Source organism: Salvelinus fontinalis, chromosome 42 (genome assembly GCF_029448725.1).
Source record: "Salvelinus fontinalis isolate EN_2023a chromosome 42, ASM2944872v1, whole genome shotgun sequence".
Classification (NCBI taxonomy): domain Eukaryota; kingdom Metazoa; phylum Chordata; class Actinopteri; order Salmoniformes; family Salmonidae; genus Salvelinus; species Salvelinus fontinalis.
The window spans coordinates 14,969,415-14,997,004 of record NC_074706.1 but is presented as its reverse complement, the minus strand read 5'-3'; the positions used below and the strand labels follow the sequence as shown (position 1 = coordinate 14,997,004).

The window sequence follows — 27,590 nt, the reverse complement described above, 5'->3', positions numbered from 1 at the left end:
TGCTTCTGGTTTATAGGCACATATAAATACAAAGCGGAGCCGGGTACGAGGAAAACACAAAGGAAAAGAGGAGAATTCTCACGTTTAAAACTGAAGACTAACGGAGTCAGGTAATGAGCGCCTCCTGAAATCAAGCTTGTTTCCTAGAAGGTAAAACATCTAAAACGACATTTGTCGCAGGTTATAATATTCATCAACATTGTGGACAGCAAAGAAGTAAACAGCCGAGCTGCAGATGTCAGTAGGCTACGGTGTGTACTTGTTGTAGGCAAGTGTATTTATGCCAAATGTTGAATTATGTGCCGCTGTATTAGGCCAATAAAATATAACGCAAATGATCGTAATTATATTATTCACATCGCTTTGTAAAATTATGCGTTTAGATGTTCAAAACATTATGGCTATAGCCTAAGTTCCATTCTATGTAAAATGTGTATTCTATTGTATTTTCTATTCCGCTTTGACTAGATATTTCTCCCCATCGAATGGTTACAGTGAATCAGGATATCTCACAGGAAAATAACTAGTCGTTCTTCTTTGTTTCCAACTGTGGTCTGTGTTGCCACTTTGACTATTACGTGGCAGAGGATGAGATACACATAGCCGTGCATAGCCTGTCTGGAACTCAAGGCTACTTTCTCTGTGGTCAGCAAATTGAACTTGAGATCATTTCAATTACATTTTCTCTCTCTTTCCGTCTCTATCTTGCCTGTATATATCCCTCTTAATTTGTTATGAATCTAATAGAATATTAATGGAATGGAATATAATTTGATTCAATTGACTTGTTTTACAATGTTATTGTAATTCGATTAAATCCCAGCCCCTTATCTGTAACCCAACGAATAAGAAAATAGATGGAAAGAAATAACTACATCTGTACTTGCGAAATTCCACTAGTTTATGCATGAATAATTACCAGCATATGCACATTGCCTGAAGGTGTAATACCCTTGTTCTAGAAATCAAGTGAAGTATTATCATTATGTAAGGTAAATAATATGATCTGCCTGGACTCAATGCTGTCAGGGGGTATCCACATATCTTCACCATTCAGAATTACCGCTCTTTGTTTTTAACCTTTTCAAAAGGCACTACTGTCCATTGTGCAACCACCTGACTTGATAATCTCCCTTCCTGTCCCTGCCCTTTTTGCTTGTGAATGAGTTTATTGCAACCTGGGTCTTCACTAAGCACCAAATGTAAGAAAACAGACTGAAATAGGGAGGGGACTAATCTGAATTTGTCCAATAAGAAACACTCATTTTAGTTTTCGGTTGCAAAGTGTTTTGGTATGGTGTACACTAATGAATACTGCTGTGAAGGAGCGCATTCCAACCTGTTCCCCTGGCGGGCGGTACCCGTTTAACTGCTGCTTACCTTTGGCATTGCCACTCTAGTCCTAGGAGCACCACACTCCTGTTTATACGGCTCCAGAATGGATGACACCCAAGCATCAGTTCTAGCACTGCCAGCCAGAGGCCGTCCCCAAGCCCTAGCATCCCAGCTCTGGAACACTGGAGCTGGGAGAGAGGTGTGGAATTTCTGGGGCCTGTCTGGCACGGGGCCCGGGCCCCTAAGGCTAGAGTGCTCTTGTCCTTTTTGATGTCTGCGGTTTTGAGGAAGTGAGATGTCATGTTGCCACGCTAGCAAGCACTGTAGTGCACACTAGGGGTTTGATCCAGACCAGAGATGTTCCAGGGTTGTCGGATATGGCATGAAAGCAGCTGTGGACTGGACTGAAGTGCAGATGAGGAGGAGATGGATGGAGGAATGGTGTGTGTGTGTGTGTTTTAGGAAGGCTGGTATTTGGGAAGGAAAAGGGTGTTGTGGTGGCCTTACAACTCAACAATTGACGGGCAGACTTATTTTTTAACCTTACAGTCCTTTTTATGCCCTGGCCTGCCCCTGGAAAGAGAACTCGAGCGACGTCAGTCAATTGTAGGCTAGGTTGCTCATTTTCTAGGTCACACGTTGTAGAGTTCCCCACCCCGGGTCCAGCCCCCCTTAATCTGCATGCTGCGGCATGACGGGTGAGAGAGGAGTGGTGACATGTGGCGAGTGCGTTAACCAGCCAGGGATAATAGAATCACAGCGGATCTATGTCTAGGTCCAAGGAGAGAGGTGTGTGTGGGTGTGTACATGCACACGTGTGTGTGTGTGACAGAGAGTGTATGTGACCTGGGAAACAGCAACCCCATTCTGTGATCCTCTCTCTGCAAATCATACAGCTGTTTTGTAGTAAAATCATAGTATTACTGTAATAGAACTACAGTCGGCTGCTTTACTGTATATGCAACACTGTAAATACACTGTTCTGGGACGTTCAATATCTTTTTGCTCTCCTGTGATTCAGAAAGTAAGGCTGCGTGTGCGTGTTATGCCATTTTTTACACAGTGATTTATGGTAGTGCTTGCATACGGATCACAAATTGCTTCCCAAGTAAATGTGGATGCAGAAATACAGCTTTGGAGAAGCATATATCACGAGCAGGCTTTTCTGTCATTGCCTTCCTTTGTGATTGTAATCTTTCTTCAGAATCACTGATGGAATCCAGGGCTCACTAACAGTTTGTCCCAAATGGCACCCTATTCTCAATACAGTGCACTACTTTTGACCAGGGCCCTAGGTAGTGCGCAATTTGGGACTCTCTGTGTCCCATTTATTACATAGTCACAGGCCCTTCTAGCCTCTGGGAAAGGGGGATACTTAGTCGGTTGCACACTGTATGCATTCAACTGAAATGTGTATTCCGTATTTAAGGCCACCTCTCTGAATCAGAGGTGCGGGGGGGGGGGTGGGGGGCTGGCTTAATCAATGTCCACGGCACTCAAGGGAGCAGTTGTTGTTGGGGGTTAACTGCCTTGCTCAAGGGCAGAACTGCAGATTTTTCCACCCTTCCGCCTCAGGGTTTTGAACCAGCGACCTCTGAACCGCTATGCCTCTGTAGAGTGCCTGTAGTCTTAAGGATGAGTATGGGTACTTTGCTTGTTTAGACGTGTCACCGTGTGTTGTGGGTATGGGGAAGGAACAAAGGGAAATGTTGCTTGCTTAACCTTTTTCCTTGTATTTCCTCTCACTTGATGAGAAGCGGCCCTAACACCGATTGAGGACTCTGCCTTAACACTAATAACAAAAAAGATATCCACATCTTGTCATTATTTTAAGACTGTCGGTATCTCACCATTTTGATGGCCAAATGACAGCCTAACCCAGGACCCTTTCCTGGGTGGACATTTTGGTTTTTTGCCCTAGGACTACACAGCTGTATCAAGTAATCAAAGCATGATGATGAGTTGGTTATTTGGAAAAATTAGAAAAAAGCGGAAATAGTAGTGTTTGTTAATTTTGAGGCGTCTTAGCCAGTATACACTTCCTCAGAATAGTCCGAATTAATCAGGAGATCTTAGTGGCCAATTTTTTTTTTTTTATCTAACTAAGATATTTGATGCCGTAGTTATCAATGAAAAGATGTGCATGAAAATGAATCGTCTCTCGCCTCCCGGGTGGGGCAGTGGTCTAGGGCACTGCATCGCAGTGCTAACTGCGCCACCAGAGTCTCTGGGTTCGCGCCCAGGCTCTGTCGCAGCCGGCCGCGACCGGGAGGTCCGTGGGGCGACGCACAATTGGCATAGCGTCGTCCGGGGTAGGGAGGGTTTGGCCGGTAGGGATATCCTTGTCTCATCGCGCTCCAGCGACTCCTGTGGCGGGCCGGGCGCAGTGCGCGCCAACCAAGGGGGGCCAGGTACACGGTGTTTCCTCCGACACATTGGTGCGGCTGGCTTCCGGGTTGGAGGCGCGCTGTGTTAAGAAGCAGTACGGCTGGTTGGGTTGTGCTTCGGAGGACGCATGGCTTTCGACCTTCGTCTCTCCCGTGCCCGTACGGGAGTTGTAGCGATGAGACAGGGTAGTAATTACTAGCGATTGGATACCACGAAAATTGGGGAGAAAATGGGATAAAAAAAAAAGAAGAAGAAAAAAAAAAAGAAGAAAAAAAAATGAATCGTCTCTCGTTGAATGACGACAAAGACTTTATTGAAGAATCCCTACTGTTGACCGATCACCGACGAACGGGGGCGTAGACTTCGGCTCCAACCTCCCGCTGGCCTCTAGACAAAATGCCGTGTCAAAAACGAAGAAAAATGTCACAATGTCGTCATAATATATGCACAAACTCTTCTGAGCTGTTTCGGCTGGGAAGCGTTGCGGACGCCTTTGCCTTATCTTCCTTGGGTGAGCTCCACTGTGGGTCCTCCTCCCGGATCAACGGAAAATGTCTCTGTGACCTACAATAAGGTCACTGAGACATCACACCCCGCTGTATCCTCACAGAGGCCCACGGTGTGCTCGTGGCTTTTCTTACATGTGTCTGCCTGAACTTAGCAAGAGGTCCATTTCATCCCCCATTACCTCTCATTTCAATTACATTAAAACAACTTATTTTTGTATATATTTTTTTGTCCATGAAGCAAGCTGCACTACAAATGAGAAAAGCATAAGTGTTGGTGTGTGTCAACATTTCAAATAGATTAATATGTGACAGAAGGAAGGATTGAAAAAGACAATCGTGAGCAGTAAAAATACATTTTCATTGTTTCCTCAGCCCGCAGGCACTTAGTCAGCCGACTCTTAACTCCACCATCGTCTCAGTTCTGAGGTGACCCGGGGATGCCTATTAGCCCAAAGAAATGGATGAATGTTGTCATAATTAGGATCGTCATTATCGGGAGTATTATTTGTGTGTGTACCAGTGGAGGCTCCTCAGAGGAGGAAGTGGAGGACCATCCTCAGTTAATTTCATAAAAACAGTGAAACATTTAAAAAGTTATACTTTTTAGATAAAACTGAACTAAATACACTGCTCAAAAAAATAAAGGGAACACTAAAATAACATATCCTAGATCTGAATTAATGAAATATTCTTATTAAATACTTTTTTCTTTACATAGTTGAATGTGCTGACAACAAAATCACACAAAAATTATCAATGGAAATCAAATTTATCAACCCATGGAGGTCTGGATTTGGAGTCACACTCAAAATTAAAGTGAAAAACCACACGACAGGCTGATCCAACTTTGATGTGAAGTCCTTAAAACAAGTCAAAATGAGGCCCAGTAGTGTGTGTGGCCTCCACGTGCCTGTATGACCTCCCTACAACGCCTGGGCATGCTCCTGATGAGGTGGTGGATGGTCTCCTGAGGGATCTCCTCCCAGACCTGGACTAAAGCATCCGCCAACTCCTGGACAGTCTGTGGTGCAACGTGGCGTTGGTAGATGGAGCGAGACATGATGTCCCAGATGTGCTCAATTGAATTCAGGTCTGGGGAATGGGCGGGCCAGTCCATAGCATCAATGACTTCCTCTTGCAGGAACTGCTGACACACTCCAGCCACATGAGGTCTAGCATTGTCTTGCATTAGGAGGAACCCAGGGCCAACCGCACCAGCATATGGTCTCACAAGGGGTCTGAGGATCTCATCTCGGTACCTAATGGCAGTCAGGCTACCTCTGGCGAGCACATGGAGGGCTGTGCGGCCCCCCAAAGAAATGCCACCCCACACCATGACTGACCCACCGCCAAACCGGTCATGCTGGAGGATGTTGCAGGCAGCAGAACGTTCCCCACGGCGTCTCCAGACTCTGTCACGTCTGTCACATGTGCTCAGTGTGAACCTGCTTTCATCTGTGAAGAGCACAGGGCGCCAGTGGCGAATTTGCCAATCTTGGTGTTCTCTGGCAAATGCCAAACGTCCTGCACGGTGTTGGGCTGTAAGCACAACCCCCACCTGTGGACATCGGGCCCTCATACCACCCTCATGGAGTCTGTTTCTGACCGTTTGAGCAGACACATGCACATTTGTGGCCTGCTGGAGGTCATTTTGCAGGGCTCTGGCAGTGCTCCTCCTTGCACAAAGGCGGAGGTAGCGGTCCTGCTGCTGGGTTGTTGCCCTCCTGCGGCCTCCTCCACGTCTCCTGATGTACTGGCCTGTCTCCTGGTAGCGCCTCCATGCTCTGGACACTACGCTGACAGACACAGCAAACCTTTTTGCCACAGCTCGCATTGATGTGCCATCCTGGATGAGCTGCACTGCCTGAGCCACTTGTGTGGGTTGTAGACTCCGTCTCATGCTACCACTAGAGTGAAAGCACCGCCAGCATTCAAAAGTGACCAAAACATCAGCCAGGAAGCATAGGAACTGAGAAGTGGTCTGTGGTCACCACCTGCAGAACCACTCCTTTATTGGGGGTGTCTTGCTAATTGCCTATAATTTCCACCTGTTGTCTATTCCATTTGCACAACAGCATGTGAAATTTATTGTCAATCAGTGTTGCTTCCTAAGTGGACAGTTTGATTTCACAGAAGTGTGATTGACTTGGAGTTACATTGTGTTGTTTAAGTGTTCCCTTTTATTTTTTTGAGCAGTGTATATACACGTCACCCAATCATTTATTAAAACAGTGTTTTGCAATGAAGGTCTACAGTAGCCTCAACAGCACTCTGTAGGGTAGCACCGTGTTGTAGCCGGAGGACAGCTAGCGTCGGGCCTCCTCTGGGTACATTGACTTCAAAACATAGGAGGCTCATGGTTCTCACCCCCTCCAATAGACTTACACGGTAATTATGACAACTTCCGGAAGACATCTTCCAACCTATCAGAGCTCTTGCAGCATGAACTGACATGTTTTCCACCCAATCAAAGGATCAGAGAATGAATCTATTTTCTGAAAGCATCAGCTACAGCTAGCTGGCACTACAGTGCATACAATTGGGTGAGTCGTTGACTCAAAGAGAGAGAAAGACAATAGTTTTGAACAAATACATTTATTCCAAAATGAGGGAGGGAGGGAGAGATTCACTTACTTAGCTAGCTAATGCAGCTAGCTAGTTTAGCCTGCTCAAGCAGAGGGATATTACAGTATGTGTGTGTAGCCACTCAATTCTTGCTGATGAGGTCCCCCCCCCCCCCCCTTGCTGCTCAGTTGGCTATTCGTTCCAAGCCTCAAGGCCACAAGACTATTCCTCTGTTCCTAAACATGGCCTATATACGTAGAAACCGCCATTGCTATGCCAAATGAGAATCCATTATGAAATAATAAGTCATTTCACAGCATTATGTATTTTTTTTTAGTATTAAACGTTTGTCATCTGTGACAAATACCACAACTTTGTTGATAGAGTTAATTGAGATATGATCAGCACTTTTCAGGATCGTGTGAATATTCCAGTTAAGGCATCACAGACAATGAATGTGAAGAAATCGATGCAGACAGAGAACACATCCCAAAAGACAACCTATTCCCTATATATTACACTACTTTTGACCTTTAAAGTGCTACAAAACAGATGCAGAAAGAGGTTACATCCCAAATGGAACCCTATTCCCTACGTAGTGCACTATATAGGTAATATGGTGCCATTTGGGACGCACACAGAATCATTGAATGGTCTAGCCAGCTAGGACTTGTCCTGACATGTTTTGCTTCCTTCTCAGCCCGCTACTATTATAATTTCCCACTACTCAACACTCTTAGTCTTGTGATGCAGACAGCTGTGAGGTCAAAGGTGAACACAGCTGGGAAGAAGAAGGTTCTGTACTTGTAGTGTTGCAATCACTGCTGCTTGAGCTTGAAATGTATCTAACCTTTCTGCGACATACTGTGAACTATATTAGTTCCCATAGTCTGTACAGCATTTTGAATATGATCCACACTGCAGTTGGTGCCTGTAATGTTGGTGTCTAACTCTCCTGAGATATTTAGGCTGCGTTTACACAGGCAGCCCAATTCTGATAGTTTTTCCACTAATTGGTCTTTCGACCAATCACATGAGATCTTTTTACATCAGATCTTTTTCAGAGCTGATCTGATTAGTCAAAAGACAAAATAGTGAAAAAATGCCTGTGTAAACACACCCACTGTGTACTCTATTCAAGCCTTATTACACACGGCTAGTTTGAAACCGGTTTCGAAGAGACGTCTTACCCATGGCACATTACCCATGGCACATTACCCATGGCACATTGCCCATGGCACATAGTGTAAAGAGACAGTTAGTTCCCAGAGTCTCTACACCGCATGTGATATGATTAAGCAATAAGGCCCGAGAGGGTGTGGTATATGGCCATTATACTATGGCAACGCGGAGTGCCTAGTTACAGCCCTTAGCCGTGGTATATTGGCAATATACCACAAACACCCGAGGTGCCTTATTGCAACGATAAACTGGTTGCCAACGTAATTAAAGCAATAAAAAAAAAAATTTTTTTGTCATACCCATTGTATACGGTCTGATATACCACAGCTTTCAGCCAATCAGCATTCAAGGCTGAAACCGCCCAGTTTATAATCCACATTTTGGTCTGGGTGGTAGTAAGTGTACTCAAATTGGTTTGTTGTTTTGGCTCCGGAGCTGCAGTTCTAAATAGACGGGTAACCGGACTCACTGAACCGGTTTGACCACTTGACCCTGATTCCGGAGAAACCGCCTTTTTCTTGTGTGAGTGCGAGACGTTTCTCAGTATGGTACCGCAGCATTTCCATGTGCTGCAGCGTTGCCATGGTGACAGAGCAGGGAGGTTTTGTGGGGGAGAGGGGAGTGGAGAGCGTCACATGTAGGAACTGAAGGTAGCATATGGTCTCACCTCTGGGTGGGGGGGGGGGGGGTGCTCTCAGGGATGCAACAATTGAAAGATGGGGAAAATGGACCATGTTACTACTCTGTTTAGTCTGCTTCATAAATGCATTTTCCTCCCTGATCCTTCCATCCCCTCTTCATCTTTTTCCTTTCCATCCGACTCTTTACACCTTCCCCTCTTTCTTTCTCTCTCTTCTTCTCCTGTGTCCTTTCTTCCGCTGCCTGCTTTGTGTCAAATGTGCGTATTTTCCATTTGGCAAGGTGCTGGGGGTACAGCACTTCAGCTCACTTGCGTATACACACACTACATCAATGAGAGAAGTGGAAGGAAGTCTGTGAGGGAAAACGTGTTTCGTTTCACCTCGACATTTCAACCCTGCAATGCCCTGTCGCCACCAAAACAGTCAATTAAGGATCCGAATGGGCCTCGTTCATTTGGTGTTGCTTAGCGTTTTGTTTGGAGACTATTAGATTAGTATAATGGGATCAGCGAGATGCGCTTTAAATATGCTCCCTTTTGCATTTGTTTCCTCAGACACAGTTGTCTGTACGTTATGATAAACTGAGTGGTTCAAGACTGTATACCACGGGTATGGCAAAACATGTATTTTTTACTGCTCTAATTACGTTGGTAACCAGTTTATAATAGCAATAAGGCACCTCGGGGGTTTGTGGTATATGGCTAATATACAGGCGCATTGCGTCGTGCATAAGAACAGCCCTGAGCCATGGTATATTGGCCATATACTACACCTCCTCGGGCCTTATTGCTTAAATATAATAAGCCCCCACTACACAGCACAGCTACTTGTTAGCCATGTAACAGTAAGGTGTTTTAAGGTCTAGGGTAGATAGAAAGGTCTAGGATTTGTGTGTTTTCCAGAGACAGTGGCTTAGACAGCTAGGCCACACTAGGTCACAAAATAGCAAAGCCTGTTTTAATAACGCGATGAACCTGTTCCCCTTTCACACTCAAAGTATGCATACTTAGGAAAGCGTGATGAAATTCTATTTCCGGAATGGATTGATGTCGTAACGGGTATTTGATCTGAAAGAGGGTTTGTGTACATTCCTTTGTCCGGAGGCCTTTACTTTGAACTGAAAACACTCAATCGAGTACCCACTGATACCCAACGATGCTATTTTCCCCCGTGTGAGAAGATACTTTCTGTCCTCATCTTGCCTGAGGGAAACTGACTTGCTTATTTTCATTTTTTTGTGTGCGGTCCCATTCCATTCATGTTTATTGGAAAGGACAGTGAGGAAGAATGAGAGAGCAAGGAGTCCGATTCGAACCCGTACTGGCAGCGGTATGGGTTCCAAAGTCAGCGCTTTAGACCACCCAAGGCTCTCCTTGTTTTTAACTACTGCCTTCTCTGTTTCTGCTTCCCCCTCAGACCCCCTAGAAGAGGAGCTTGGACGGCATGCAAAGTTGTGAAATATCTTCAGACAGCACTGATGACCCCCTTAGTAGAGACCTACGCACTCGTCGACAGCCTCGAATAGTAGTGATCGGCGCGGGCTTGGCCGGTCTCGCAGCTACCAAGAGCCTCCTGGAAAGCGGCTTCACGGATGTCACAGTCCTAGAGGCGTCAGACCGCGTCGGAGGGAGAGTTCAAAGCATTCAGCACGGTAAGAAATGATGCTGTGAACCTTACTGTACAAACACACAAAGAGTGAGTGAGGAAACAACACATGTTGGAAATTATGCTAAACCAGACCTTGGAATTTCATGGGTTATGACTCAATGGGGTGTTTTTGTTTCTTAAATACTTTACATTTTCTGTAAGCTGAAAGGTCCAAACCTCACTTACCGAGACATTCGACATGTCTGTGTGAGTGTGTAATCATCAGGTTGTTCCCCCCCACACTCACATCTAGCTGTCAAAAAGTGCCCCCGTCTATTCTCTATGGGGCTACGCTATCAGTGCTAATGCTAAAAGCCTTCCCGAAATAACACTGGATCAGAATGAGTGCTTTGCAAAGCCCAATTAAGCTTTCCCAATTCAGAATGTGAAATGTGATTGGGGAATTTGTCTCTATCTCTCGGATGGATGTGTGGTTAGTCCTGCGAAATCCCCCTTTGAGCTGAACAAGTTAGAAGATTACTCCCATTGCCACACATGGCTTTAATTCAATATTTTAAAAAGTATATATTTATTCCTATTCCTCATTCTCTACAAAGTCGTTTCAATAACAAGTATTTCTCGAGTAGGTGGTTGTGGCCTCCTCAAAATGTCCTGTAGACTGCAGTCCCATTCATTGAATTGACTCCCTCTAATTGCAGTTCCTTTCACTTCCATTCAATTAAAACAACTTCCTGTTCTCATTTCTCTGTTTTATTTAATTCAATTCAAATTCCATTCAACTTATGCCCAAATGAACTGACACAATCAAGTTCTTTCCCTATATATTGCACTACTTTTGACCAGAGCCTAGGCCTGTCCCAATATCTCCACTACTTGCTATGCCAAAACATTGCTTCATATTGGGACAGAGACTAAGTCTATTATATATTTATATGCCATTTAGCAGATGCTTTTATCCAAAGCTTACATTTTGTATGTATGGTCCCAGGAATCAAACCCACTATCCTAGCATTGCAAACGGCATGCTCTACCAACTGAGCTAAAGAGAGGACTACATTCTTCTTCTTCATCTTATTCTCCTCTATCTGTTCCAGGACAAACGACTTTGGAGCTCGGAGCCACCTGGATCCATGGCGCTAACGGGAACCCGGTGTACCACCTGGCAGAGGACAATGGGCTGCTGGAGCACACCACGGACGGCGAGCGCAGCGTGGGCCGCATCAGCCTGTACACCAAGAACGGCGTGGCCCACTACCAGACCAACAGCGGTACCAGGATCCCCAAGGACCTGGTCGAGGAGTTCAGTGACCTCTACAATGAGGTGAGGGTAGAGCGGTGTGTGGGAGGTGTGAGGTGTGTGTGTGTGTCCAGATTACCACTGATGTGTGCACATGAAGGGAGCCACCCGTGACTGAATGTAGATACTTTACGTACACAGTGGCTCGTATGCAAAGGTGTGTGTAATACAGGTGTGCAGGGAAACTCACCATGGTCCAGTGAAGCGTGTCATTCCCTGTTCAGCTACCTCAGAGCGTTGTGTTACTCACACAACATTGGCTCCCCCCCCCACCACTACCATTCAGATCTGTGTAATTAGACACAGTGCCGAGGAAAGGGGGGGCACTTTCTACACACTTCCCTTTGTCTGTGTTCCTGAGTAATTCTCGCAATAGTTCCGTTCCATAAGTGTTGCAAGCACCAATAGAGAACACGTACCAGTCAGTTTTTTAAAGGATTCTCATTGGGCGGGCCAGAAAGAGGTGTAATCGAGCTCGTGGTGACTTCGGTTGTTCGGAACGCTTATGGAACTGGAACTATTTCCAGGCACTTGAATACAGAAGCACTTTCTCTATTATCCACCTTAACACAGCGTTCTCCACAGCCGCGCCCATTCCTTTGAGAACACACTGTACGAACAGGGATGATACACGGTAATAACGCAGAGTTTCTAAACCCAGAGGCGCAACATTGCGAGGCTTCCGAGAACGCGCTCGGCAGACCAGGGTTTGGGGTTTGAGCAGTTAATGAGAGAAGTGAAAAATTCTTCCTTTTAGCTGTTGATTTTCTGGATCTAAAAGCACGTCTTAGACTCGAGCAAATAAGTAACTGAACTTGTTATTACTCCAACATGGGGAAATGACACGTTTTCATTTCCGTCACAAACGACTTCATGTCTAAGGAGTGCACAGTTCGGCGTGAGTTAACCGCTATACCCGATAACGTGTTTCTGCGCGTGAGCTTAGCTAGCCAACGTCTCCATGACACCGCCTACAAGCGCGTTTGAGGATTTCTACTGGAAGCAGTTTCTACATATCTTCATACTAAAACCATCTTTGGTACTAACAAGGGAGCTGCAACGTACAGTTTGATCAATGCTTTTATCCTGATTGCTTGTGTGCCAGTCTGCACACCTCTATGCTGTATATCCCTTGTATGATCCATTTCCAAGATGCCAATCACTTTGCAGTGTAGCAGCAGCATCAACACAGCAGAGCATCGCTATGCATTAGGCTAACCCCCAACGTGCATCCTTACAGCAGCAGGAAATGGTTATCCCCACCATGTATCATTACAACTGCGCTAATCCCCACCGTGCCTCTGCCTGGAAATCAGCGTAATTAACTAAGCTGTAGGATTAGCATAACAAGGCTGACTTGTTTCGTTTCACACCAGGATGTGAGGTACATAGACATCCTGTTGGTTTAGATCTAGTGTTTCATGATTGTGAGGCAATGGACAATAAATAGCTTTACATTTATTAGTCTTTGAAAATGTGTTTCTTGAGGATCCCATCTCAACCGGAGGCTATTTTATATTGTCAACAAAGGTGTGCTGCGTACTGGGTCGCGTACTGGGTAGGGCATGCAACAGAAAAGGTTTTCAAGTTTTGCAAAGGAATTTAAAAAAATTCACTTTTCAGGTAGTCCCTCCCTGTTTCAGTCTGTTTTCTTCCGTTTGGTGCCTAATGAACACACGCCTGGTCTTTGTATGCAAAACATTCTACCAGGGAGGTAAGACAAGATGATAAGGTTATGGAATCGAATATCATGTCATATTATCACATGACCTTTGTGGCTACAATGTAACTTGGTGCAACAATGGTAAACATAAACATTCTGAGTCCATGGGATAAGAATGTGAACTTCACTCTGGGACAGCTAAAACAGTTATTTGAACTGCTCATTAATAAAATAAATATATATAATACTCTGATATTTTTAAAGTCATGCACCCCTCCGTCCTTGCCTTTTCCTATATAAGTCTATATCAAATCAAATTGTATTGGTCACATACACATGGTTAGCAGATGTTATTGCGAGTGTAGCGAAATGCTTGTGCTTCTAGTTCCGACAGTGCAGCAATATCTAACAAGTAATCTAACAAATTCCACAACAACGACCTAATACACACAAATCTACTGTAAGTAAAGGAATACATATATGGATGAGCAATGACAGAGCATAGGCAAGATGCAATATATGGTATAAAATACGAGATGAGATGAGTAATGCAAGATATGTAAACATTATTAAAGTGACAAGAGATCCATTTATTAAAGTAGCCAATGATTTCAAGTCTGTATGTAAGCAGCAGCCTCTCTGTGTTAGTGATGGCTTTTTAACAGTCTGATGGCCTTGAGATAGAATCTGTTTTTCAGTCTTTCGGTCCCAGTTTTGATGCACCTGTACTGACCTCGTCTTCTGGATGGAAGCGGGGTGAACAGTCAGTGGCTCGGGTGGTTGTTGTCCTTGATGATCTTTTTGTCCTTCCTGTTACATTGGGTGCTGTAGGTGTCCTGGAGGGCAGGTAGTTTGCCCCCGGTGATGTGTTGTGCAGACCGCACCACCTTCTGGAGAGCCTTGCGGTTGTGGGCGGTGCAGTTGCCGTACCAGGCGGCAGGATGCTCTCAATTGTGCATCTGTAAAGGTTTGTGAGCGTTTTAGGTGACAAAAATTATTTAGCCTTCTGGGGTTGACGGCCTGTCAAAGTCCAGGACCCAATTGCACAGGGTGGGGTTGAGATCCAGGGCCTCAAGCTTAATCATGAGCTTGGAGGGTACTATGGTGTTGAATGCTGAGCTATAGTCAATGAACAACATTCTTACATAGGTATTCATCTTGTCCAGATGGGATAGGGCAGTGTTATGGCAATTGCCTTGTCTGTGGACCTATTGGGGCGGTAAACAAATTGAAGTGGGTCTAGGGTGTCAGGTAGGGTGGAGGTGATATGATCCTTGACTAGCCTGTCAAACCACTTCATGATGACGGAAGTGAGTGCTACGGGACGCTAGTCATTTAGTTCAGTTACCTTTGCTTTCTTTGGTACAGGAACAATGGTGGCCATCTTGAAGCATGTGGGGACAGCAGACTGGGATAGGGAGAGATTGAATATGTCTGTAAACACAGCAGCCAGCGGGTCTGCGCATGCTTGAGGACGCGGCTAGGGATGCTCCTATGCACTTCCTTATAAACTCACTCACTGAATCAGCGTATACGTCAATATTAATCTTTAAGGCTACCTGGAACATGTCCCAGCCCGCGTGATCAAAACAATCTTGAAGCGTGGATTCCGATTGGTCAGACCAGCGTTGAATAATTCTTAACACGGGTACATCCTGTTTGAGTTTCTGTCTATAGGAAGGGAGGAGCAAAATGGAGTCGTGGTCAGATTTGCCAAAAGGAGGGCAGGGGAGGGCCTTGTATGCATTGCGGAAGTTAGAGTAGCAGTGATCCAGAGTTTTGCCAGCACGCGTACTACAGTCAATATGCTGATATAATTTAGGTAGCCTTGTTCTCAAATTTGCTTTGTTACAATACCCAGCTACAACAAATGCAGCCTCAGGATATATGGTTTCCAGTTTGCATAAAGTCCAGAGAAGTTCCTTGATGGCCGTCGTATTATCGGCTTGTGGGGGGATATACACGGCTGTGACAATACCGAGGAGAATTCTCTTGGGAGATGATATGGTCGGCATTTGATTGAGGAATTCTAGGTCAGGTGAACAAAAGGACTTGAATTCCTGTATGTTTAGGGGGCTCCCGAGTGGCGCAGCAGTCTAAGGCACTGCATCTCAGTGCAAGAAGCATCACTACAGTCCCTGGTTTGATTCCAGGCTGAGTCACATCCGGCTGTGATTGGGAGTCCCATAGGGCGGCGCACAATTGGCCCAGCGTCGTCCGCGTTTGGCCGGGGTAGGCCGTCTTTGTCAATAAGAATTTGTTCTTAACTGACTTGCCTAGTTAAAGTAAAAAAAATTACACCATGACTCGTTAATCATGAAACATACAACCCCGCCCTTCTTCCCTGAGATATGTTTCTTCCTGTCGGCGCGACGTACAAAGAATCCAGGTGGCTGTATCGACTCCGACAGCATATCACGAGAGAGTATGGTACAATCCCTGATGTCTCTCTGGATAGCAACCCTTGCCCTAATTTCATCTTTGTTATCTAGAGACTGGACATTAGTGAGTAATATACTCAGAAGCGGTGGATGTTCTGCGTGCCTTCGAAGTATGACCAGAAGACCGCTCCGTCTACCTCTTCTCTGGCGGCATTGTTTTGGGTCAGCCTCTGGAATTAGGTCAAAATGCCTTGGGTAGTTCGGGCTAAGGATCCATTTCGGGAAAGTCATATTCCTGGTCGAAGTGCTGGTAAGTTGAAGCTGCTCTGATATGTAATTGTTCTTCCCGGCTGTATGTAATAACACTTAAGATTTTCTGGGCAAACAATGTAAGAAATAATACATAAAAAAGCAAAATACTGCGAAGTTTCTTAAGGACTAGAAGCGAGGCAGCCCTCTCTGTTGGCGCCACTTTGTTTCTATATATCCACACCGTTTCATTTGGTGGTTGCTTGGACACCTGCTCAGTGCTCACCGTTCTAGCTTTTTTGTGCTTAGGCCTCGGCGGTGTACAGTATGTTCAGGCTGAGGCTCAGAATCAGAAGAATAATCATCAGAGATGACATGATTCATTTCTTCCCACTGTCTGAGTTGCCTAAGCACAAAGCTTGAACGGTGCGCACTGAGCAGGTGCCCGAGCCACCACCAGATGAAACGGTGAGACAGGAGAGAGGAAGGGACTGCACCGTTTGGGTAGAACAAGCCGGTGATAATGCTACGGGACAATTATCAGCACAAAATGTAATCACTGAGAGAGCAGGCCCTCAAGCAAAAAACAACATCAGTAACGCGTGACATGGACATGCTCCAACTGATGCAATTGCGTTAAGACACACCATGTAAGCAAGACCTGACAATAATTGACTATTTTTTACTATTGTCATATCGACGCTTATTCATTATAATGCCATTAATTGCTTTTGTGCTGATTTTCACCATTTATCAAGCACACTTGGCGCTTATGAGGATGTTTAGGCTACACTCTTAGAAAAAAAGGTTCCAAAACAGTTATTCAGCTGTCCCCATAAGAGCACCCTTTTAGTTCTACGGGCAACCCTTTTCCTCTGTGGAAACGGTTCTACCTGGAACCAAAAAGGGTTCTTCAAAGGGTTATCCTATGGGGACAGGTGAAAAACCCTTGGTTCTAGATAGCCACTATCTAAGTGTAACGGGCGGCAGGGAGCCTAGCGGTTAAGAGGTTGGGCCAGTAACTGAGAGGTTGCTGGTTCGAATCAGTGGTGAAAAATCTATCTGTGCCCTCACGCATGAAACTTAACCCTAATTGCTACTGGATAAGAGTGTCTGCAAAATTTTTGTTTTGTTGTTGTTATAAAAATGAGCTGTTACCACGTTCCAACACATGCTTTCTGTTTCATAGTTCAAGTTAAATATCCCAATCTTATTTGAACTTTTAACGTTTAAACGTTCACACCCCTACATGACACATGTATTTATACTTATCACGTTGCATAAGGATGGGAGACATGCGCAGGAATAAGTAATCGGGTTTTTAAATTCTCTACCCAAAACAAAAGAGCGACGTGTAAACCTCAAAATAATAATAAAAAAAACAGAAATAAAACCGAGCATAGGTACTCACAAGACCAACGGACCTAGGACAATGATTGACAAGGACAATGGTGAACAGAGGGCACATATATACACATACTAATCAGGGGGAATGGGAACCAGGTGTGCGTAATGAGACAAGACAGTCCGGGGTTGGGGGTAATGATCCAGTTCGGTGATGCCTAGAAGGCCCTCCGGAGCTGGTGAACGGAATGAGCAGCAGTACCGGGGGGGGGATCTGTGACAATACTGTATCAACCGTGACTTTGGGTCCTTGAATAGCGTCCTTGAAAAACATTTTTTTTTTTAGGTTTGGTGCTGTGTCAACCAAAGATATTCTGTGGTAGCCTACCCCCATCACCCTCATACTTGGGCAGAAAACCCACAGACTATTGAATAGGCGGACGCCTTTTGGCTACTTTGCGGTAGCTTAGCATAGATCTTATTTCCCAGTGCCAGTGGTGTCTACCTGTTGTAACCCGGCACTCCCTAGGAATGGCCCCCGGGCGATCACCAGTCCCGTGACTGATTGACGGCTCAGCTCCAGTTCCCTCCTGCCTCTTTTTTTTCAGCTCACTGTTTAACTTATTTAAATAAGACACCTTCACGGTTGCACTTTATTTTACGGCACAGAAACGGCTAGGGCTGCATCCCAAAGGGCACCATATTGCCTATACTGCATTACTTTTGACCAGAGCCCTATGGGTCAAAAGTAGTGCACTAAATATGGAATAGGCTGCCATTTGGCGTCATCCCAGGTATTTACTGAGAAATGACATGTGAAATGGTGCACAGTAATAATCTATGAATGACTTGTTTGTTTTTAAAACGGGAACGGGCACCAATTGGTACCAGGTCATTGCCAATTGTGTTGAATTGTTGGAACTAAGTACTAGAAAGTATTCATTAAAACAACATCATTTCCTAGTAAATACCAATGGATATAGTGCTACCCCCTTCACTGTGTGACCTCTCCTACACAATGATGCTCCCCCTATTGTGCAATGAGTGGGCAGTTCCTTCTAAAAGAGGTGTGTGCTTTGGATAAAGAGTTCTGTCATGCATGTTGCTATATATCCTGTACTGTAGAAGTCACGGACCTCGGAAGAAAGTGTTGAAAAATTAAAAACGATCCGTTGTTGAATAATGTTCTAAGTTCCACCCTCCCACGTAGTCATGCCAAGGTGTTAAATGATGTTATAAATTCTCTCCTGGCTGCACCCTTTCAACGGCAAATTTGGCATTCAAACAAAGCGATCACCTTACAGATTGCCCCTTTAACGTTTTAGAAGCACCCCAGTAGATTCTGAATGTTCCGTTATAGCCACAGTAGCAGGAACACTCGACGCTATTTTGGATTACTTGGCTGTTGGTTAAGGTAGTAGCAAAATACTGCCTGTCTATGACACTCTGGGTTGTCCAGTGTAGAACCAGAATGAAAACAGACTGGCACCCAGACAAAACCTGGCAACAAACCCTTTCGACCAGAGCCCTATTTGCCACGGTCAAAAGTAGTGCCCTATAAAGGGAATAGGGTGCCATTTGGGATGCAGACCCTCTGCACATTTCATTACTGCTTATACCATGGCCATCAAACTCACATTTCTCTACCCCTCTCCTCTCCTCCCCCCTCTCCTCCCTAGGTGTACGAGCTGACTCAGGAGTTTTTCCAGAGTGGGAAGCCTGTGTGTGCTGAAAGCCAGAACAGCGTTGGAGTGTTCACGAGGGACGTGGTGCGCAAGAAGATCATGCTGGACCCCGACGACTCGGAGAGCACCAAGAGACTCAAGCTGTCCATGCTCCAGCAGTACCTCAAGGTGTGTGTGTGTTTGTGGAGGGTGGGGGGTCCTTCTAAGAGACTATACAAGATGCTAGAGCTCTATTTTAAATGGTTGGAATGCAGTGATAAGCCTAGTCAAACATGCAAATCCAATAAGCTAGAGCAAATAATGGTTTCCTTCTCGGTATGTAAGTTTGCTCTGTGTTGCAAGAAAAACAGTTGTAAAAATCGCCACGGAAGGCATTACTTTCTTTCTACAGTGCTGTAATCTGAATCACTCATCGCTGGAGAGAATTGGTGCACCTCTATGGCCTCTCTCGCTGTTCTGATTCTAAACAGTTCTTTATACGCTGATAAATGACTGAAGTAGCACGTGATGCTCCTGCTATGTTTAGTTTCACACAATACAAGAGTTTACGGCATGTTTTATGACTCAACTGAACAAGCAGATCAGGAAATCAAGTGTAAAACTCTGACTTACATCGCCAAATGCTAATGTTGGCATTGCTGTTAGCTATAGCTACATTATCTTGTTCATGTTAGCAATAGCTTAATTAGCTTAATTTACTTGTTAATGTTATTGCTCCATCGGTGATCCTTGCTCCTTGTAATTATACCCAATGACTCATTGGTTACAATTGGCTCATTCATTCCCCTCCTCTCCCCTGTAACTATTCCCCAGGTCGTTGCTGCAAATGAGAACGTGTTCTCAGTCAACTTACCTGGTAAAATAACGGTAAATAAATAAATAAAAATTGGATTCAAGTTAGTGTTGATCACTTAAAGGTCAGTTTGCTAATGAAATAGAAAGACAGAGGACAACAAAATGGACGCCCTTTTTATTACACCTTGAGCCAACTGTGGTACAGCAGGGCATCCAACAATTTACCTCAGGAAATGTAGCTATTGCAAGCCTTATTATGTTTGTATATTTATTAAAATAATTTCTTGGTCCGCTGGCACATTTGGGCTACATCCCAACTGGCACCATATTATCAATGTAGTGCACTACCATTGACCAAAACCCTATGCACTATCTAGGGAATAATGTGACACTTAGGATGTATCCCCTGATGTCAAAGGTTTCCTTTAGTGGCAGCCAAGGCTACGATTAAAACTTTTCCTCAGGGAAACGTTAGGCTCTATTATTGAGGCTACAGATGACATCCTTAATGTCACTCCAGTTAGGTAAACAAACGATTGGGTTCATAGACTTGAGCCATAAAACGATATCCCAACGAAAGTTTAATAAGGCGTAATGGCCAATAAATAGGTCATTCAACTTTTACTAAGTAGCATTTTGTAGGAGGAGGTTCATTTGGCCTCAATTCAATACGGACTTTTAGCCAATCAGAGTAACAGAAAGAGAATCTACTTGAAACAAAGTAGATACATTTGACCAGAATTGAACAGACTTATTTGTCTGTGTTTCTATACGGTAAAGCCAGTTTTCTGCTTCCTCTTTAGGTTTCTTCCATCCAAGGAGTTTTTCAACTGTTCTGCTGCATGCTCTCTGGGCTTCTAGGCTGGGATATTACAAAGAGCTCAAATACATTTGACTGATTCTCTGATTGAGTTGATTGATAAAGGAGCTCAATTTGATCTTGAGTCAAACTGACTTTGTTTGTTTGTATGTGTGTGGTTCCCAAGGTGGAGAGTTGTGAGAGCTCGTCCCCCAGCATGGATGAGGTCTCGCTGAGTGAGTTCGGCGAGTGGACGGAGATCCCCGGGGCCCACCACGTCATCCCGGGAGGCTTCATGAAGATCGTGGACCTCTTGGCGCAGGACATTCCGTCCCGCATGATGCGCCTGGGGAAACCCGTCCGCTGCGTCCACTGGAACTACTCCGCCCAGCAACAGGAGGAGATCGCCCATGGCGACAACAACAACCGGCACGACGACGGCGACCATAACGACGACCGACGTTGCCATGGTGAGCCCAACCCCAATCCGGGTCACGCGTACCCCGTCAGCGTAGAGTGCGAGGACCTCGAGTCGCTCCCCGCCGACCACGTGATCGTAACCGCCTCTCTCGGCGTCCTCAAGAACCGCCATGAGGCGCTCTTCTCACCCTCGCTGCCCGAGGACAAAGTCCTCGCCATCGAGAAGCTCGGCATCAGCACCACTGACAAGATTTTCCTGGAGTTCGCCGATCCCTTCTGGAGCCCCGAGTGCAACAGCATCCAGTTTGTGTGGGAGGACGAGGCGCAGCTGGAGCAGCCGGTCTACCCCGAGGAGCTGTGGTACCGTAAGATCTGCTCGTTTGACGTGCTGTACCCGCCCGAGCGCTACGGCCACATGCTGAGCGGCTGGATCTGTGGCCAGGAGGCACTGCTCATGGAGCGCTGCGACGACGAGACGGTGGCCGAGACCTGCACCAAGCTGCTGCGACGCTTCACAGGTCAGTGTGCATGTCTGTGTGTTTGTCATTGTGACATTGACATAGGTCAGTTGACATTGTGTGTGTCATATGCAGTAACAATCAGAGTTTTCTGAATCGAACCGCAGCTTTTGCACTAACACTAGATTTCAGCTACTCAAGTTCTTAGTTGATTAATCAAATCATATGTTCTTGATGGAGTGAGGACCACTGACCTAAATAACTCGCTGAGATAGTGAGGGAATGCTGATGATGGCCTGAGTATGAATCAAGCTCTGTGCTTCAACTCATCAGTATAGGGCAGGAATACTGTTACACCCATCACACACACTGTTACGAGCACACTGTAACCTTGAGGGCTGAATGGGTGCATCACTACTGTGCTCCCAGTGAGTCACGGTGACGCACTGAAGAGTAATTCCACGTATTCAGCCCTAGTGGGCCTCTAGGTATACATTAGATACAGGAAATGACATCATCATGTGACATCATTCCGAGCCTTGAGGTATGGCCTTTCCCAGAAGGGGGTTTGGGGGGCTGATGCTGAATCAGTCAGATAGATGTCTGAGTGGAGGTGTTGAACACTTGTACATCCCGTAACAACTGGTCCAGGGTCATTTTTAGTCACTGTGCTCGTTATAGGTGGAATAAGGATTGGATGAAGAAATGCTGATCCCTACAAAAGTTGGTAGAGGAGTTGCCTGTGTCTCTGCGTCCCAGACACACTTTATGAATGACCCAATATTCTCACAGAAGAGATGAGTGAGTCAATGCCATAGCTGCTCGACTTTATCAAGTTGTTCATTTCTCTCTTTCACCCACGAACAGCCCCCTATTAAGAGTAACGATGACAAAAAGAGACGCAGCAAATTGAAATTGGCTGTAACTTTCGTCGAGGCTCATCAGCCTTTTTGTTTTAAGAAAACCTGACAGAAAATCAATTGTTCGATTCGAAACATTGCTCTCTTACGTTAAGGCCTTATTAAGGTTCTGCTCCCTTGAAAACACTGTAAATGATAGTGTAGACAAGACCCACACAGTCGTTCTTGGGATGCCCTACACCGGGAAGAAAATCATGACTATTGATAGAGATGAGCCTTGTGGCTCTGTATAGCTTCAGTCTGTTTCATATTGACAGAGGAAATAGGTTAAGAGGTATATAAGAACGCTGTCCTGGTTTAAATAGTTTAGATAAAGGTGTGTGTGTGTCTGTGGAATGAACATAAAATACTTCTGACAGGGTCACCATTACATTAATGTCATGAAAGAGCAAGGAGCAGGTCTCGAACCCTCGACCTTCTAGCCCGAGGTCCGGCGCGCTATCGACTGTGCCGCAAAAGCATGCTCAAACGGCAGAGTCGATTTCCGTGCATATAAACCCCGGGTCGTTACATTAGAATGGTTGGTTGTTTAGCAACAAAACCGACGCGTGCCCTACTATGGGGCAAAACAGACAGGGTTGGCATAGAATGTTGACAACATGTTAACAATATTTAGTCTCCAATGTTTATTGAAAACATAAATACATTTGCACAATGAGCACGTGTTGTCTCTCAAAAACATTGTTACAGTTGTTGTTTAGCTAGCTAGCGAATTTGAGCCATATTAGCATTGACATGAAATCAGTCAAACACCTGAATACAGGACATGGTATCAAGAACAAGAGAAAACTAGCTGAAATCAGCCACTTTCTATTCCCCACATGGCAGTTTATTGTCATTGTTGCTAGCCATTTGGCTATCTAGAATCGCAACAACTCACGGACTTCTGCCCCAATTAAAGCGTGCATATTGCTTTTGTGACGTTGTCCCATCTATTCTTGCGTCCCAAATGACACCCTAGTCCCTACAGAGTCCACTACCTTTGACCAGAGTCTGATGGGCCTTGCTCAAAAGTAATGCACTAGGGAATAGGTTGCCATTTGGGATGCGTCCCATCTCATGGGTGGACAAAGCTCGGTAATTATGGCAGACAGTAAGTGACTGTTGTCCTCCTTCAAGGACTAAGTTATCCTCTGGTCAAGCCAGTTAGCTGACAAATAGGTCATAGTAGAGTCACGTCTAAGCTTAGCGTATGTCTCCGACCCGGTTACCATCACTTAATGATGACGTCAGAGGCTTTCCTGGACACACACACAAACACATACACACCTCGCTGCAGTTACTCCTCCCTATACAGCCAAGCCAACGGACACAATAAACCCCAAACCCTGCCTTCCGCTCTGAGCAATACTCGCTTCCTGCCCTCACATTGTTTACTTCCATAGGGAGTGACTGACACACTCCCCTGATGTAGGTCAGTGCGGTTTAATCCCCTACGAAGCAGATTCATCACAGACAGACTAGAGTGTGTGAGTGTGTATGGCCTCAGAGGGACCGTAGCTTAATAGTACCGATACAGGAGATTGGATTGGATGTGTTGGAGGATCACCTATGGGAGATTGGTTGAGGATCACTCACCATGCATCGCCATTACCTTAGGAAGCTTTCAATGGCTTATTTCCACCTGCGGAAGAGTTGTAAGAGAGGGTGTGCCGGTGTTTGTGTGTGTGTGTGTGTGTGTTTGCGCGTGCGCACGCGCATGACTGTGTGAGAGAGAGAGTGTGTTGGTGTGCGTGGATGTTGATGTTTCCGTGTCCATCCAAAGAGTTTATATCGGACTGACCGTCCTCACCATCCACCTCACCCGTTCCTTTCTCTCCCTCCTTCAGGGAATCCCAACATTCCGAAGCCGAGGCGGATCCTGCGCTCGTCGTGGGGCAGTAACCCTTACATCCGGGGCTCCTACTCCTTCACCCGGGTGGGCTCCAGTGGGGGTGACGTGGAGAAGCTAGCCATGCCCCTGCCTTACACCAAGAGCACCAAGGCTCCGGTAAGAACCACATCTGGATCTGGATGCAGACTTGGGTTCAAATACTATTTATGGTATTTCAATTACTTTCTCAAGACATTTCAAAGTAAGTGTTTTGGAATGCATTTGGAAGTACACTTGGAAAGTATTGGCTTGTATTTGAAAATACTAAACTCGGCAGAAAAAAAGAAACGTCCCGTTTTCAGGACCCTGTCTTTCAAAGATAGTTTGTAAAAATCCGAATGACTTCACAGATCTTCATTGTAAAGGGTTTAAACACTGTTTCCCATGCTTGTTCAATAAACCATAAACAATTCAGGAACATGCACTTGTGGAACGGTCGTTCTGACACCAACAGCTTACAGACGGTAGGCAATTAAGGTCACAGTTATGAAAACTTAGGACACTAAAGAGGCCTTTCTACTGACACCAGAATAAAGATGGGACAGTTGATCGTCCTCGCAGTGGTAGACCACATGTAACAACACCTGCACAGGATAGGTACATCCGACCATCACACCTGCGGGACAGGTACAGGATGGCCACAACAACTGCCAGAGTTACACCAGGAACGCACAATCCCTCCATCAGCGCTCAAACTGTCCGCAATAGGCTAAGAGAGGCTGGACTGAGGGCTTGTAGGCCTGTTGTAAGGCAGGTCCTCACCAGACATCACCGGCAACAACATCGCCTATGGGCACAAACCCACCGTCGCTGGACTAGACAGGACTAGCAAAAAGTGCTCTTCACTGATGAGTCAGGGTTTTGTCTCACCAGGGGTGATGGTCAGATTTGCGTTTATCGTCGAAGGAATGAGCGTTACACCGAGGCCTGTACATTGATTTGGAGGTGGAGGGTCCATCATGGTCTGGGACGATGTGTCACAGCATCATCGCACAAGCTTGTTGTCATTGCAAGCAATCTCAACGCTGTGTGTTACAGGGAAGACATCCTCCTCCCTCATGTGGTACCCTTCCTTCAGGCTCATCCTGACATGACCCTCCAGCAGGACAATGCCACCAGCCATACTGCTCGTTTTGTGCGTGATTTCCTGCAAGACAGGAATGTCAGTGTTCTGCCATGGCCAGCGAAGAGCCCGGATCTCAATCCCATTGAGCACGCCTGGCACCTGTTGGATCGGAAGGTGAGGGCTGGGGCCATTCCCCCCAGAAATGTCCGGGAACTTGCAGGTGCCTTGGTGGAAGAGTGGGGTAACATCTCACAGCAAGAACTGGCAAATCTGGTGCAGTCTATGAGGAGGAGATGCACTGCAGTACTTAATGCAGCTGGTGGCCACACCAGATACTGACTAACTTTTGATTTTGACACCCCGTTTGTTCAGGGACACATTATTCCATTTCTGTTAGTCACATGTCTGTGGAACTTGTTCAGTTTATGTCTCAGTTGTTGAATCTTGTTATGTTCATACAAATATTTACACGTTAAGTTTGCTCAAAATAAACGCAGTTGACAGTGAGAGGACGTTTCTTTAAATTTTAAATAGTCCATGCATTTTAACCCAGGTCTGTTCGGTCCTAGGGCTCTTTGAAAATGGTTTTGTATATTTCATAGTAAGTTATTTGAAAATACTTTAAAAAAAATCAAATAGAAGAAGTTGATTTGGCCACATTATTTGAAAATAAGTATTTTAAATAACACATAGTTAAATATGCATGTATTTGAACCCAGACTGGATGTAGTATATATGAGCTGAGCCGTGTTAATTAGGGCACACCGTAGCAAGACGTTTTAAAACATTGTACAATGGAATGGAAACTTTATTGGACAAGTTCAGGTAGTGCCTCCTCGTTTCACTCAGTTTCCAAACATTTTCTCCTTACTGATCATGACTCTGATTAGCCAAGGTGCTGTGACAAGGAGCAATGTGTCAACCACGGTGGGTTACAGTGTGAAAAGCCTTCTCCAATGACTAAGTGTTGTTTGTGGAACTGCATGTTAATGACAGTGTATTGAGAATGTCTTTACTTTCATTGGTCTTTGGAGGCGTGATGCTTGTTTACAGCCACCGGAGGAACTCGTAGCATGTTGTCAAAGTGCCTGTGTCATCACTGTCACCTAATAAGGCAGTAAGGGACATGGCAGTCAGTGTTGGATCGATTATGAATCATGGGTCTTGGCCAGCAGCGTAGCCCCTGAAACTTAATGCATGTGTCCTTATCTTAGTGTGTGTGTGTGGTTCTGTGTGTGCGTGCGCGTGTCTACTGTGTGTGTGTGGCCATTTAAAGACTGCTAAATGAGCAGTGTGGCCTTTGAGAAATCCCCCTACCGTCAAAAGAGCGACAGATCGTCACACGCAGCCTTATTACATATAGACAGATACACTCTGTCTAGAGCCTAAAATAGCTCCCCATGCCTGTGTCTAAATGGCTCACTATTCCCTATATAGTGCACACATTTTGCCCAGGGACCATAGAGCTCTAGTCAAAGGTAGTGTGCTATGTAGAGTATAGAGGGCCATTTGGGATGCAGCCCATGGCTCGGAGGCAGTAATAGAGTACACATGTCATATGTTGGGTCATGCCGACATTCACTGGTTTGTTTAGATCTTGTCTTCTTTTCTCTCGCCTCTCTTCTCTATCTCTGCCCTCACCTCTATCCACCTATCTCCGTCTCTATTCTATTCTTTTGTATATCATATCTCTGCCCTCTCTATCCACCTATCTCCTTCTCTATTCTATTCTTCTGTATATCATATCTCTTCTCTATCCTCTCCTTTTTCCAACCTCTCTCCTCACCCTTCCTTTCCTCTTTACCCTCTCAGCCTCTACAGGTGTTATTCGCTGGGGAAGCCACCCACCGGAAATACTATTCCACTACCCATGGTGCATTGCTGTCGGGACAGAGAGAGGCCACTCGTCTTACAGAGATGTACCAGGACTTGCACAAAGAAACCATAAAGCCTAACATGTAAAAATGACAAATGAACCACTGACTAGTGATACAAAATAAACAACTTGTTTTATGCTTTCTATATTTTAAGTTTTTTAGATTAAGTTATACATGTAAAAGCATAATAGGGGCATTAACAATTATAACGATGATTATGAGGAATACTGTTTTTACTGTATTGCGCGGTAGATTTTACCACTTATATGAGATGTACTGTAAAAAGGCAAAGGGTGCCATCATCTCTGGTCCTTCATCAATCTGTACGTTTTTAAAAAAAGTCATTGATAAGTTAATGTTTATATAATAACACGTCTATAATTGAACTGTTTTTTTTGTAAGTGCCTTCTGTATTTAATGTCATGTTATTGAAAAACAAACAAAAAATAATGGCAAGAATTAATAAACTTGTATATTAATGTGAGAAATGGTCATGTTTAATTGTAAATGTAATTCCATTTGAACTTGTGCCAGT

The 27,590-nt window shown here is 45.1% G+C and overlaps 1 protein-coding gene across 2 annotated transcripts; it reads left to right on the top strand.

Annotated features, from left to right (window-relative positions):
- On the top strand, nucleotides 1-27,543 carry LOC129841376 (spermine oxidase-like). Of its 2 annotated transcripts, none has more exons than XM_055909622.1 (7): nucleotides 1-110; nucleotides 10,037-10,271; nucleotides 11,323-11,549; nucleotides 18,842-19,015; nucleotides 20,629-21,379; nucleotides 24,069-24,229; nucleotides 26,991-27,543. In XM_055909622.1, the coding sequence occupies exons 2-7, from the start codon at nucleotides 10,064-10,066 to the stop codon at nucleotides 27,138-27,140; spliced, it is 1,671 nt and encodes a 556-aa protein (XP_055765597.1). In that variant the 5' UTR covers nucleotides 1-110; nucleotides 10,037-10,063; the 3' UTR covers nucleotides 27,141-27,543. The 2 variants fall into 2 exon arrangements, with proteins under 2 accessions (XP_055765597.1, XP_055765598.1); XM_055909623.1 differs by lacking the exon at nucleotides 1-110 and adding an exon at nucleotides 145-251.
- Nucleotides 27,544-27,590: the final 47 nt, after the last annotated feature.

What these genes read in the sequence shown, in the direction of transcription:
- LOC129841376 (XM_055909622.1), top strand. Translation starts at nt 10,064, where the DNA reads ATGCAAAGTTGTGAAATATCTTCAGACAGCACTGATGACCCCCTTAGT. An exon ending in TCAGTGACCTCTACAATGAG is followed by an intron (nt 11,550 to 18,841) that starts GTGAGGGTAGAG and finishes TCTCCTCCCTAG; the next exon opens with GTGTACGAGCTGACTCAGGA. An exon ending in CCAAGAGCACCAAGGCTCCG is followed by an intron (nt 24,230 to 26,990) that starts GTAAGAACCACA and finishes TTACCCTCTCAG; the next exon opens with CCTCTACAGGTGTTATTCGC.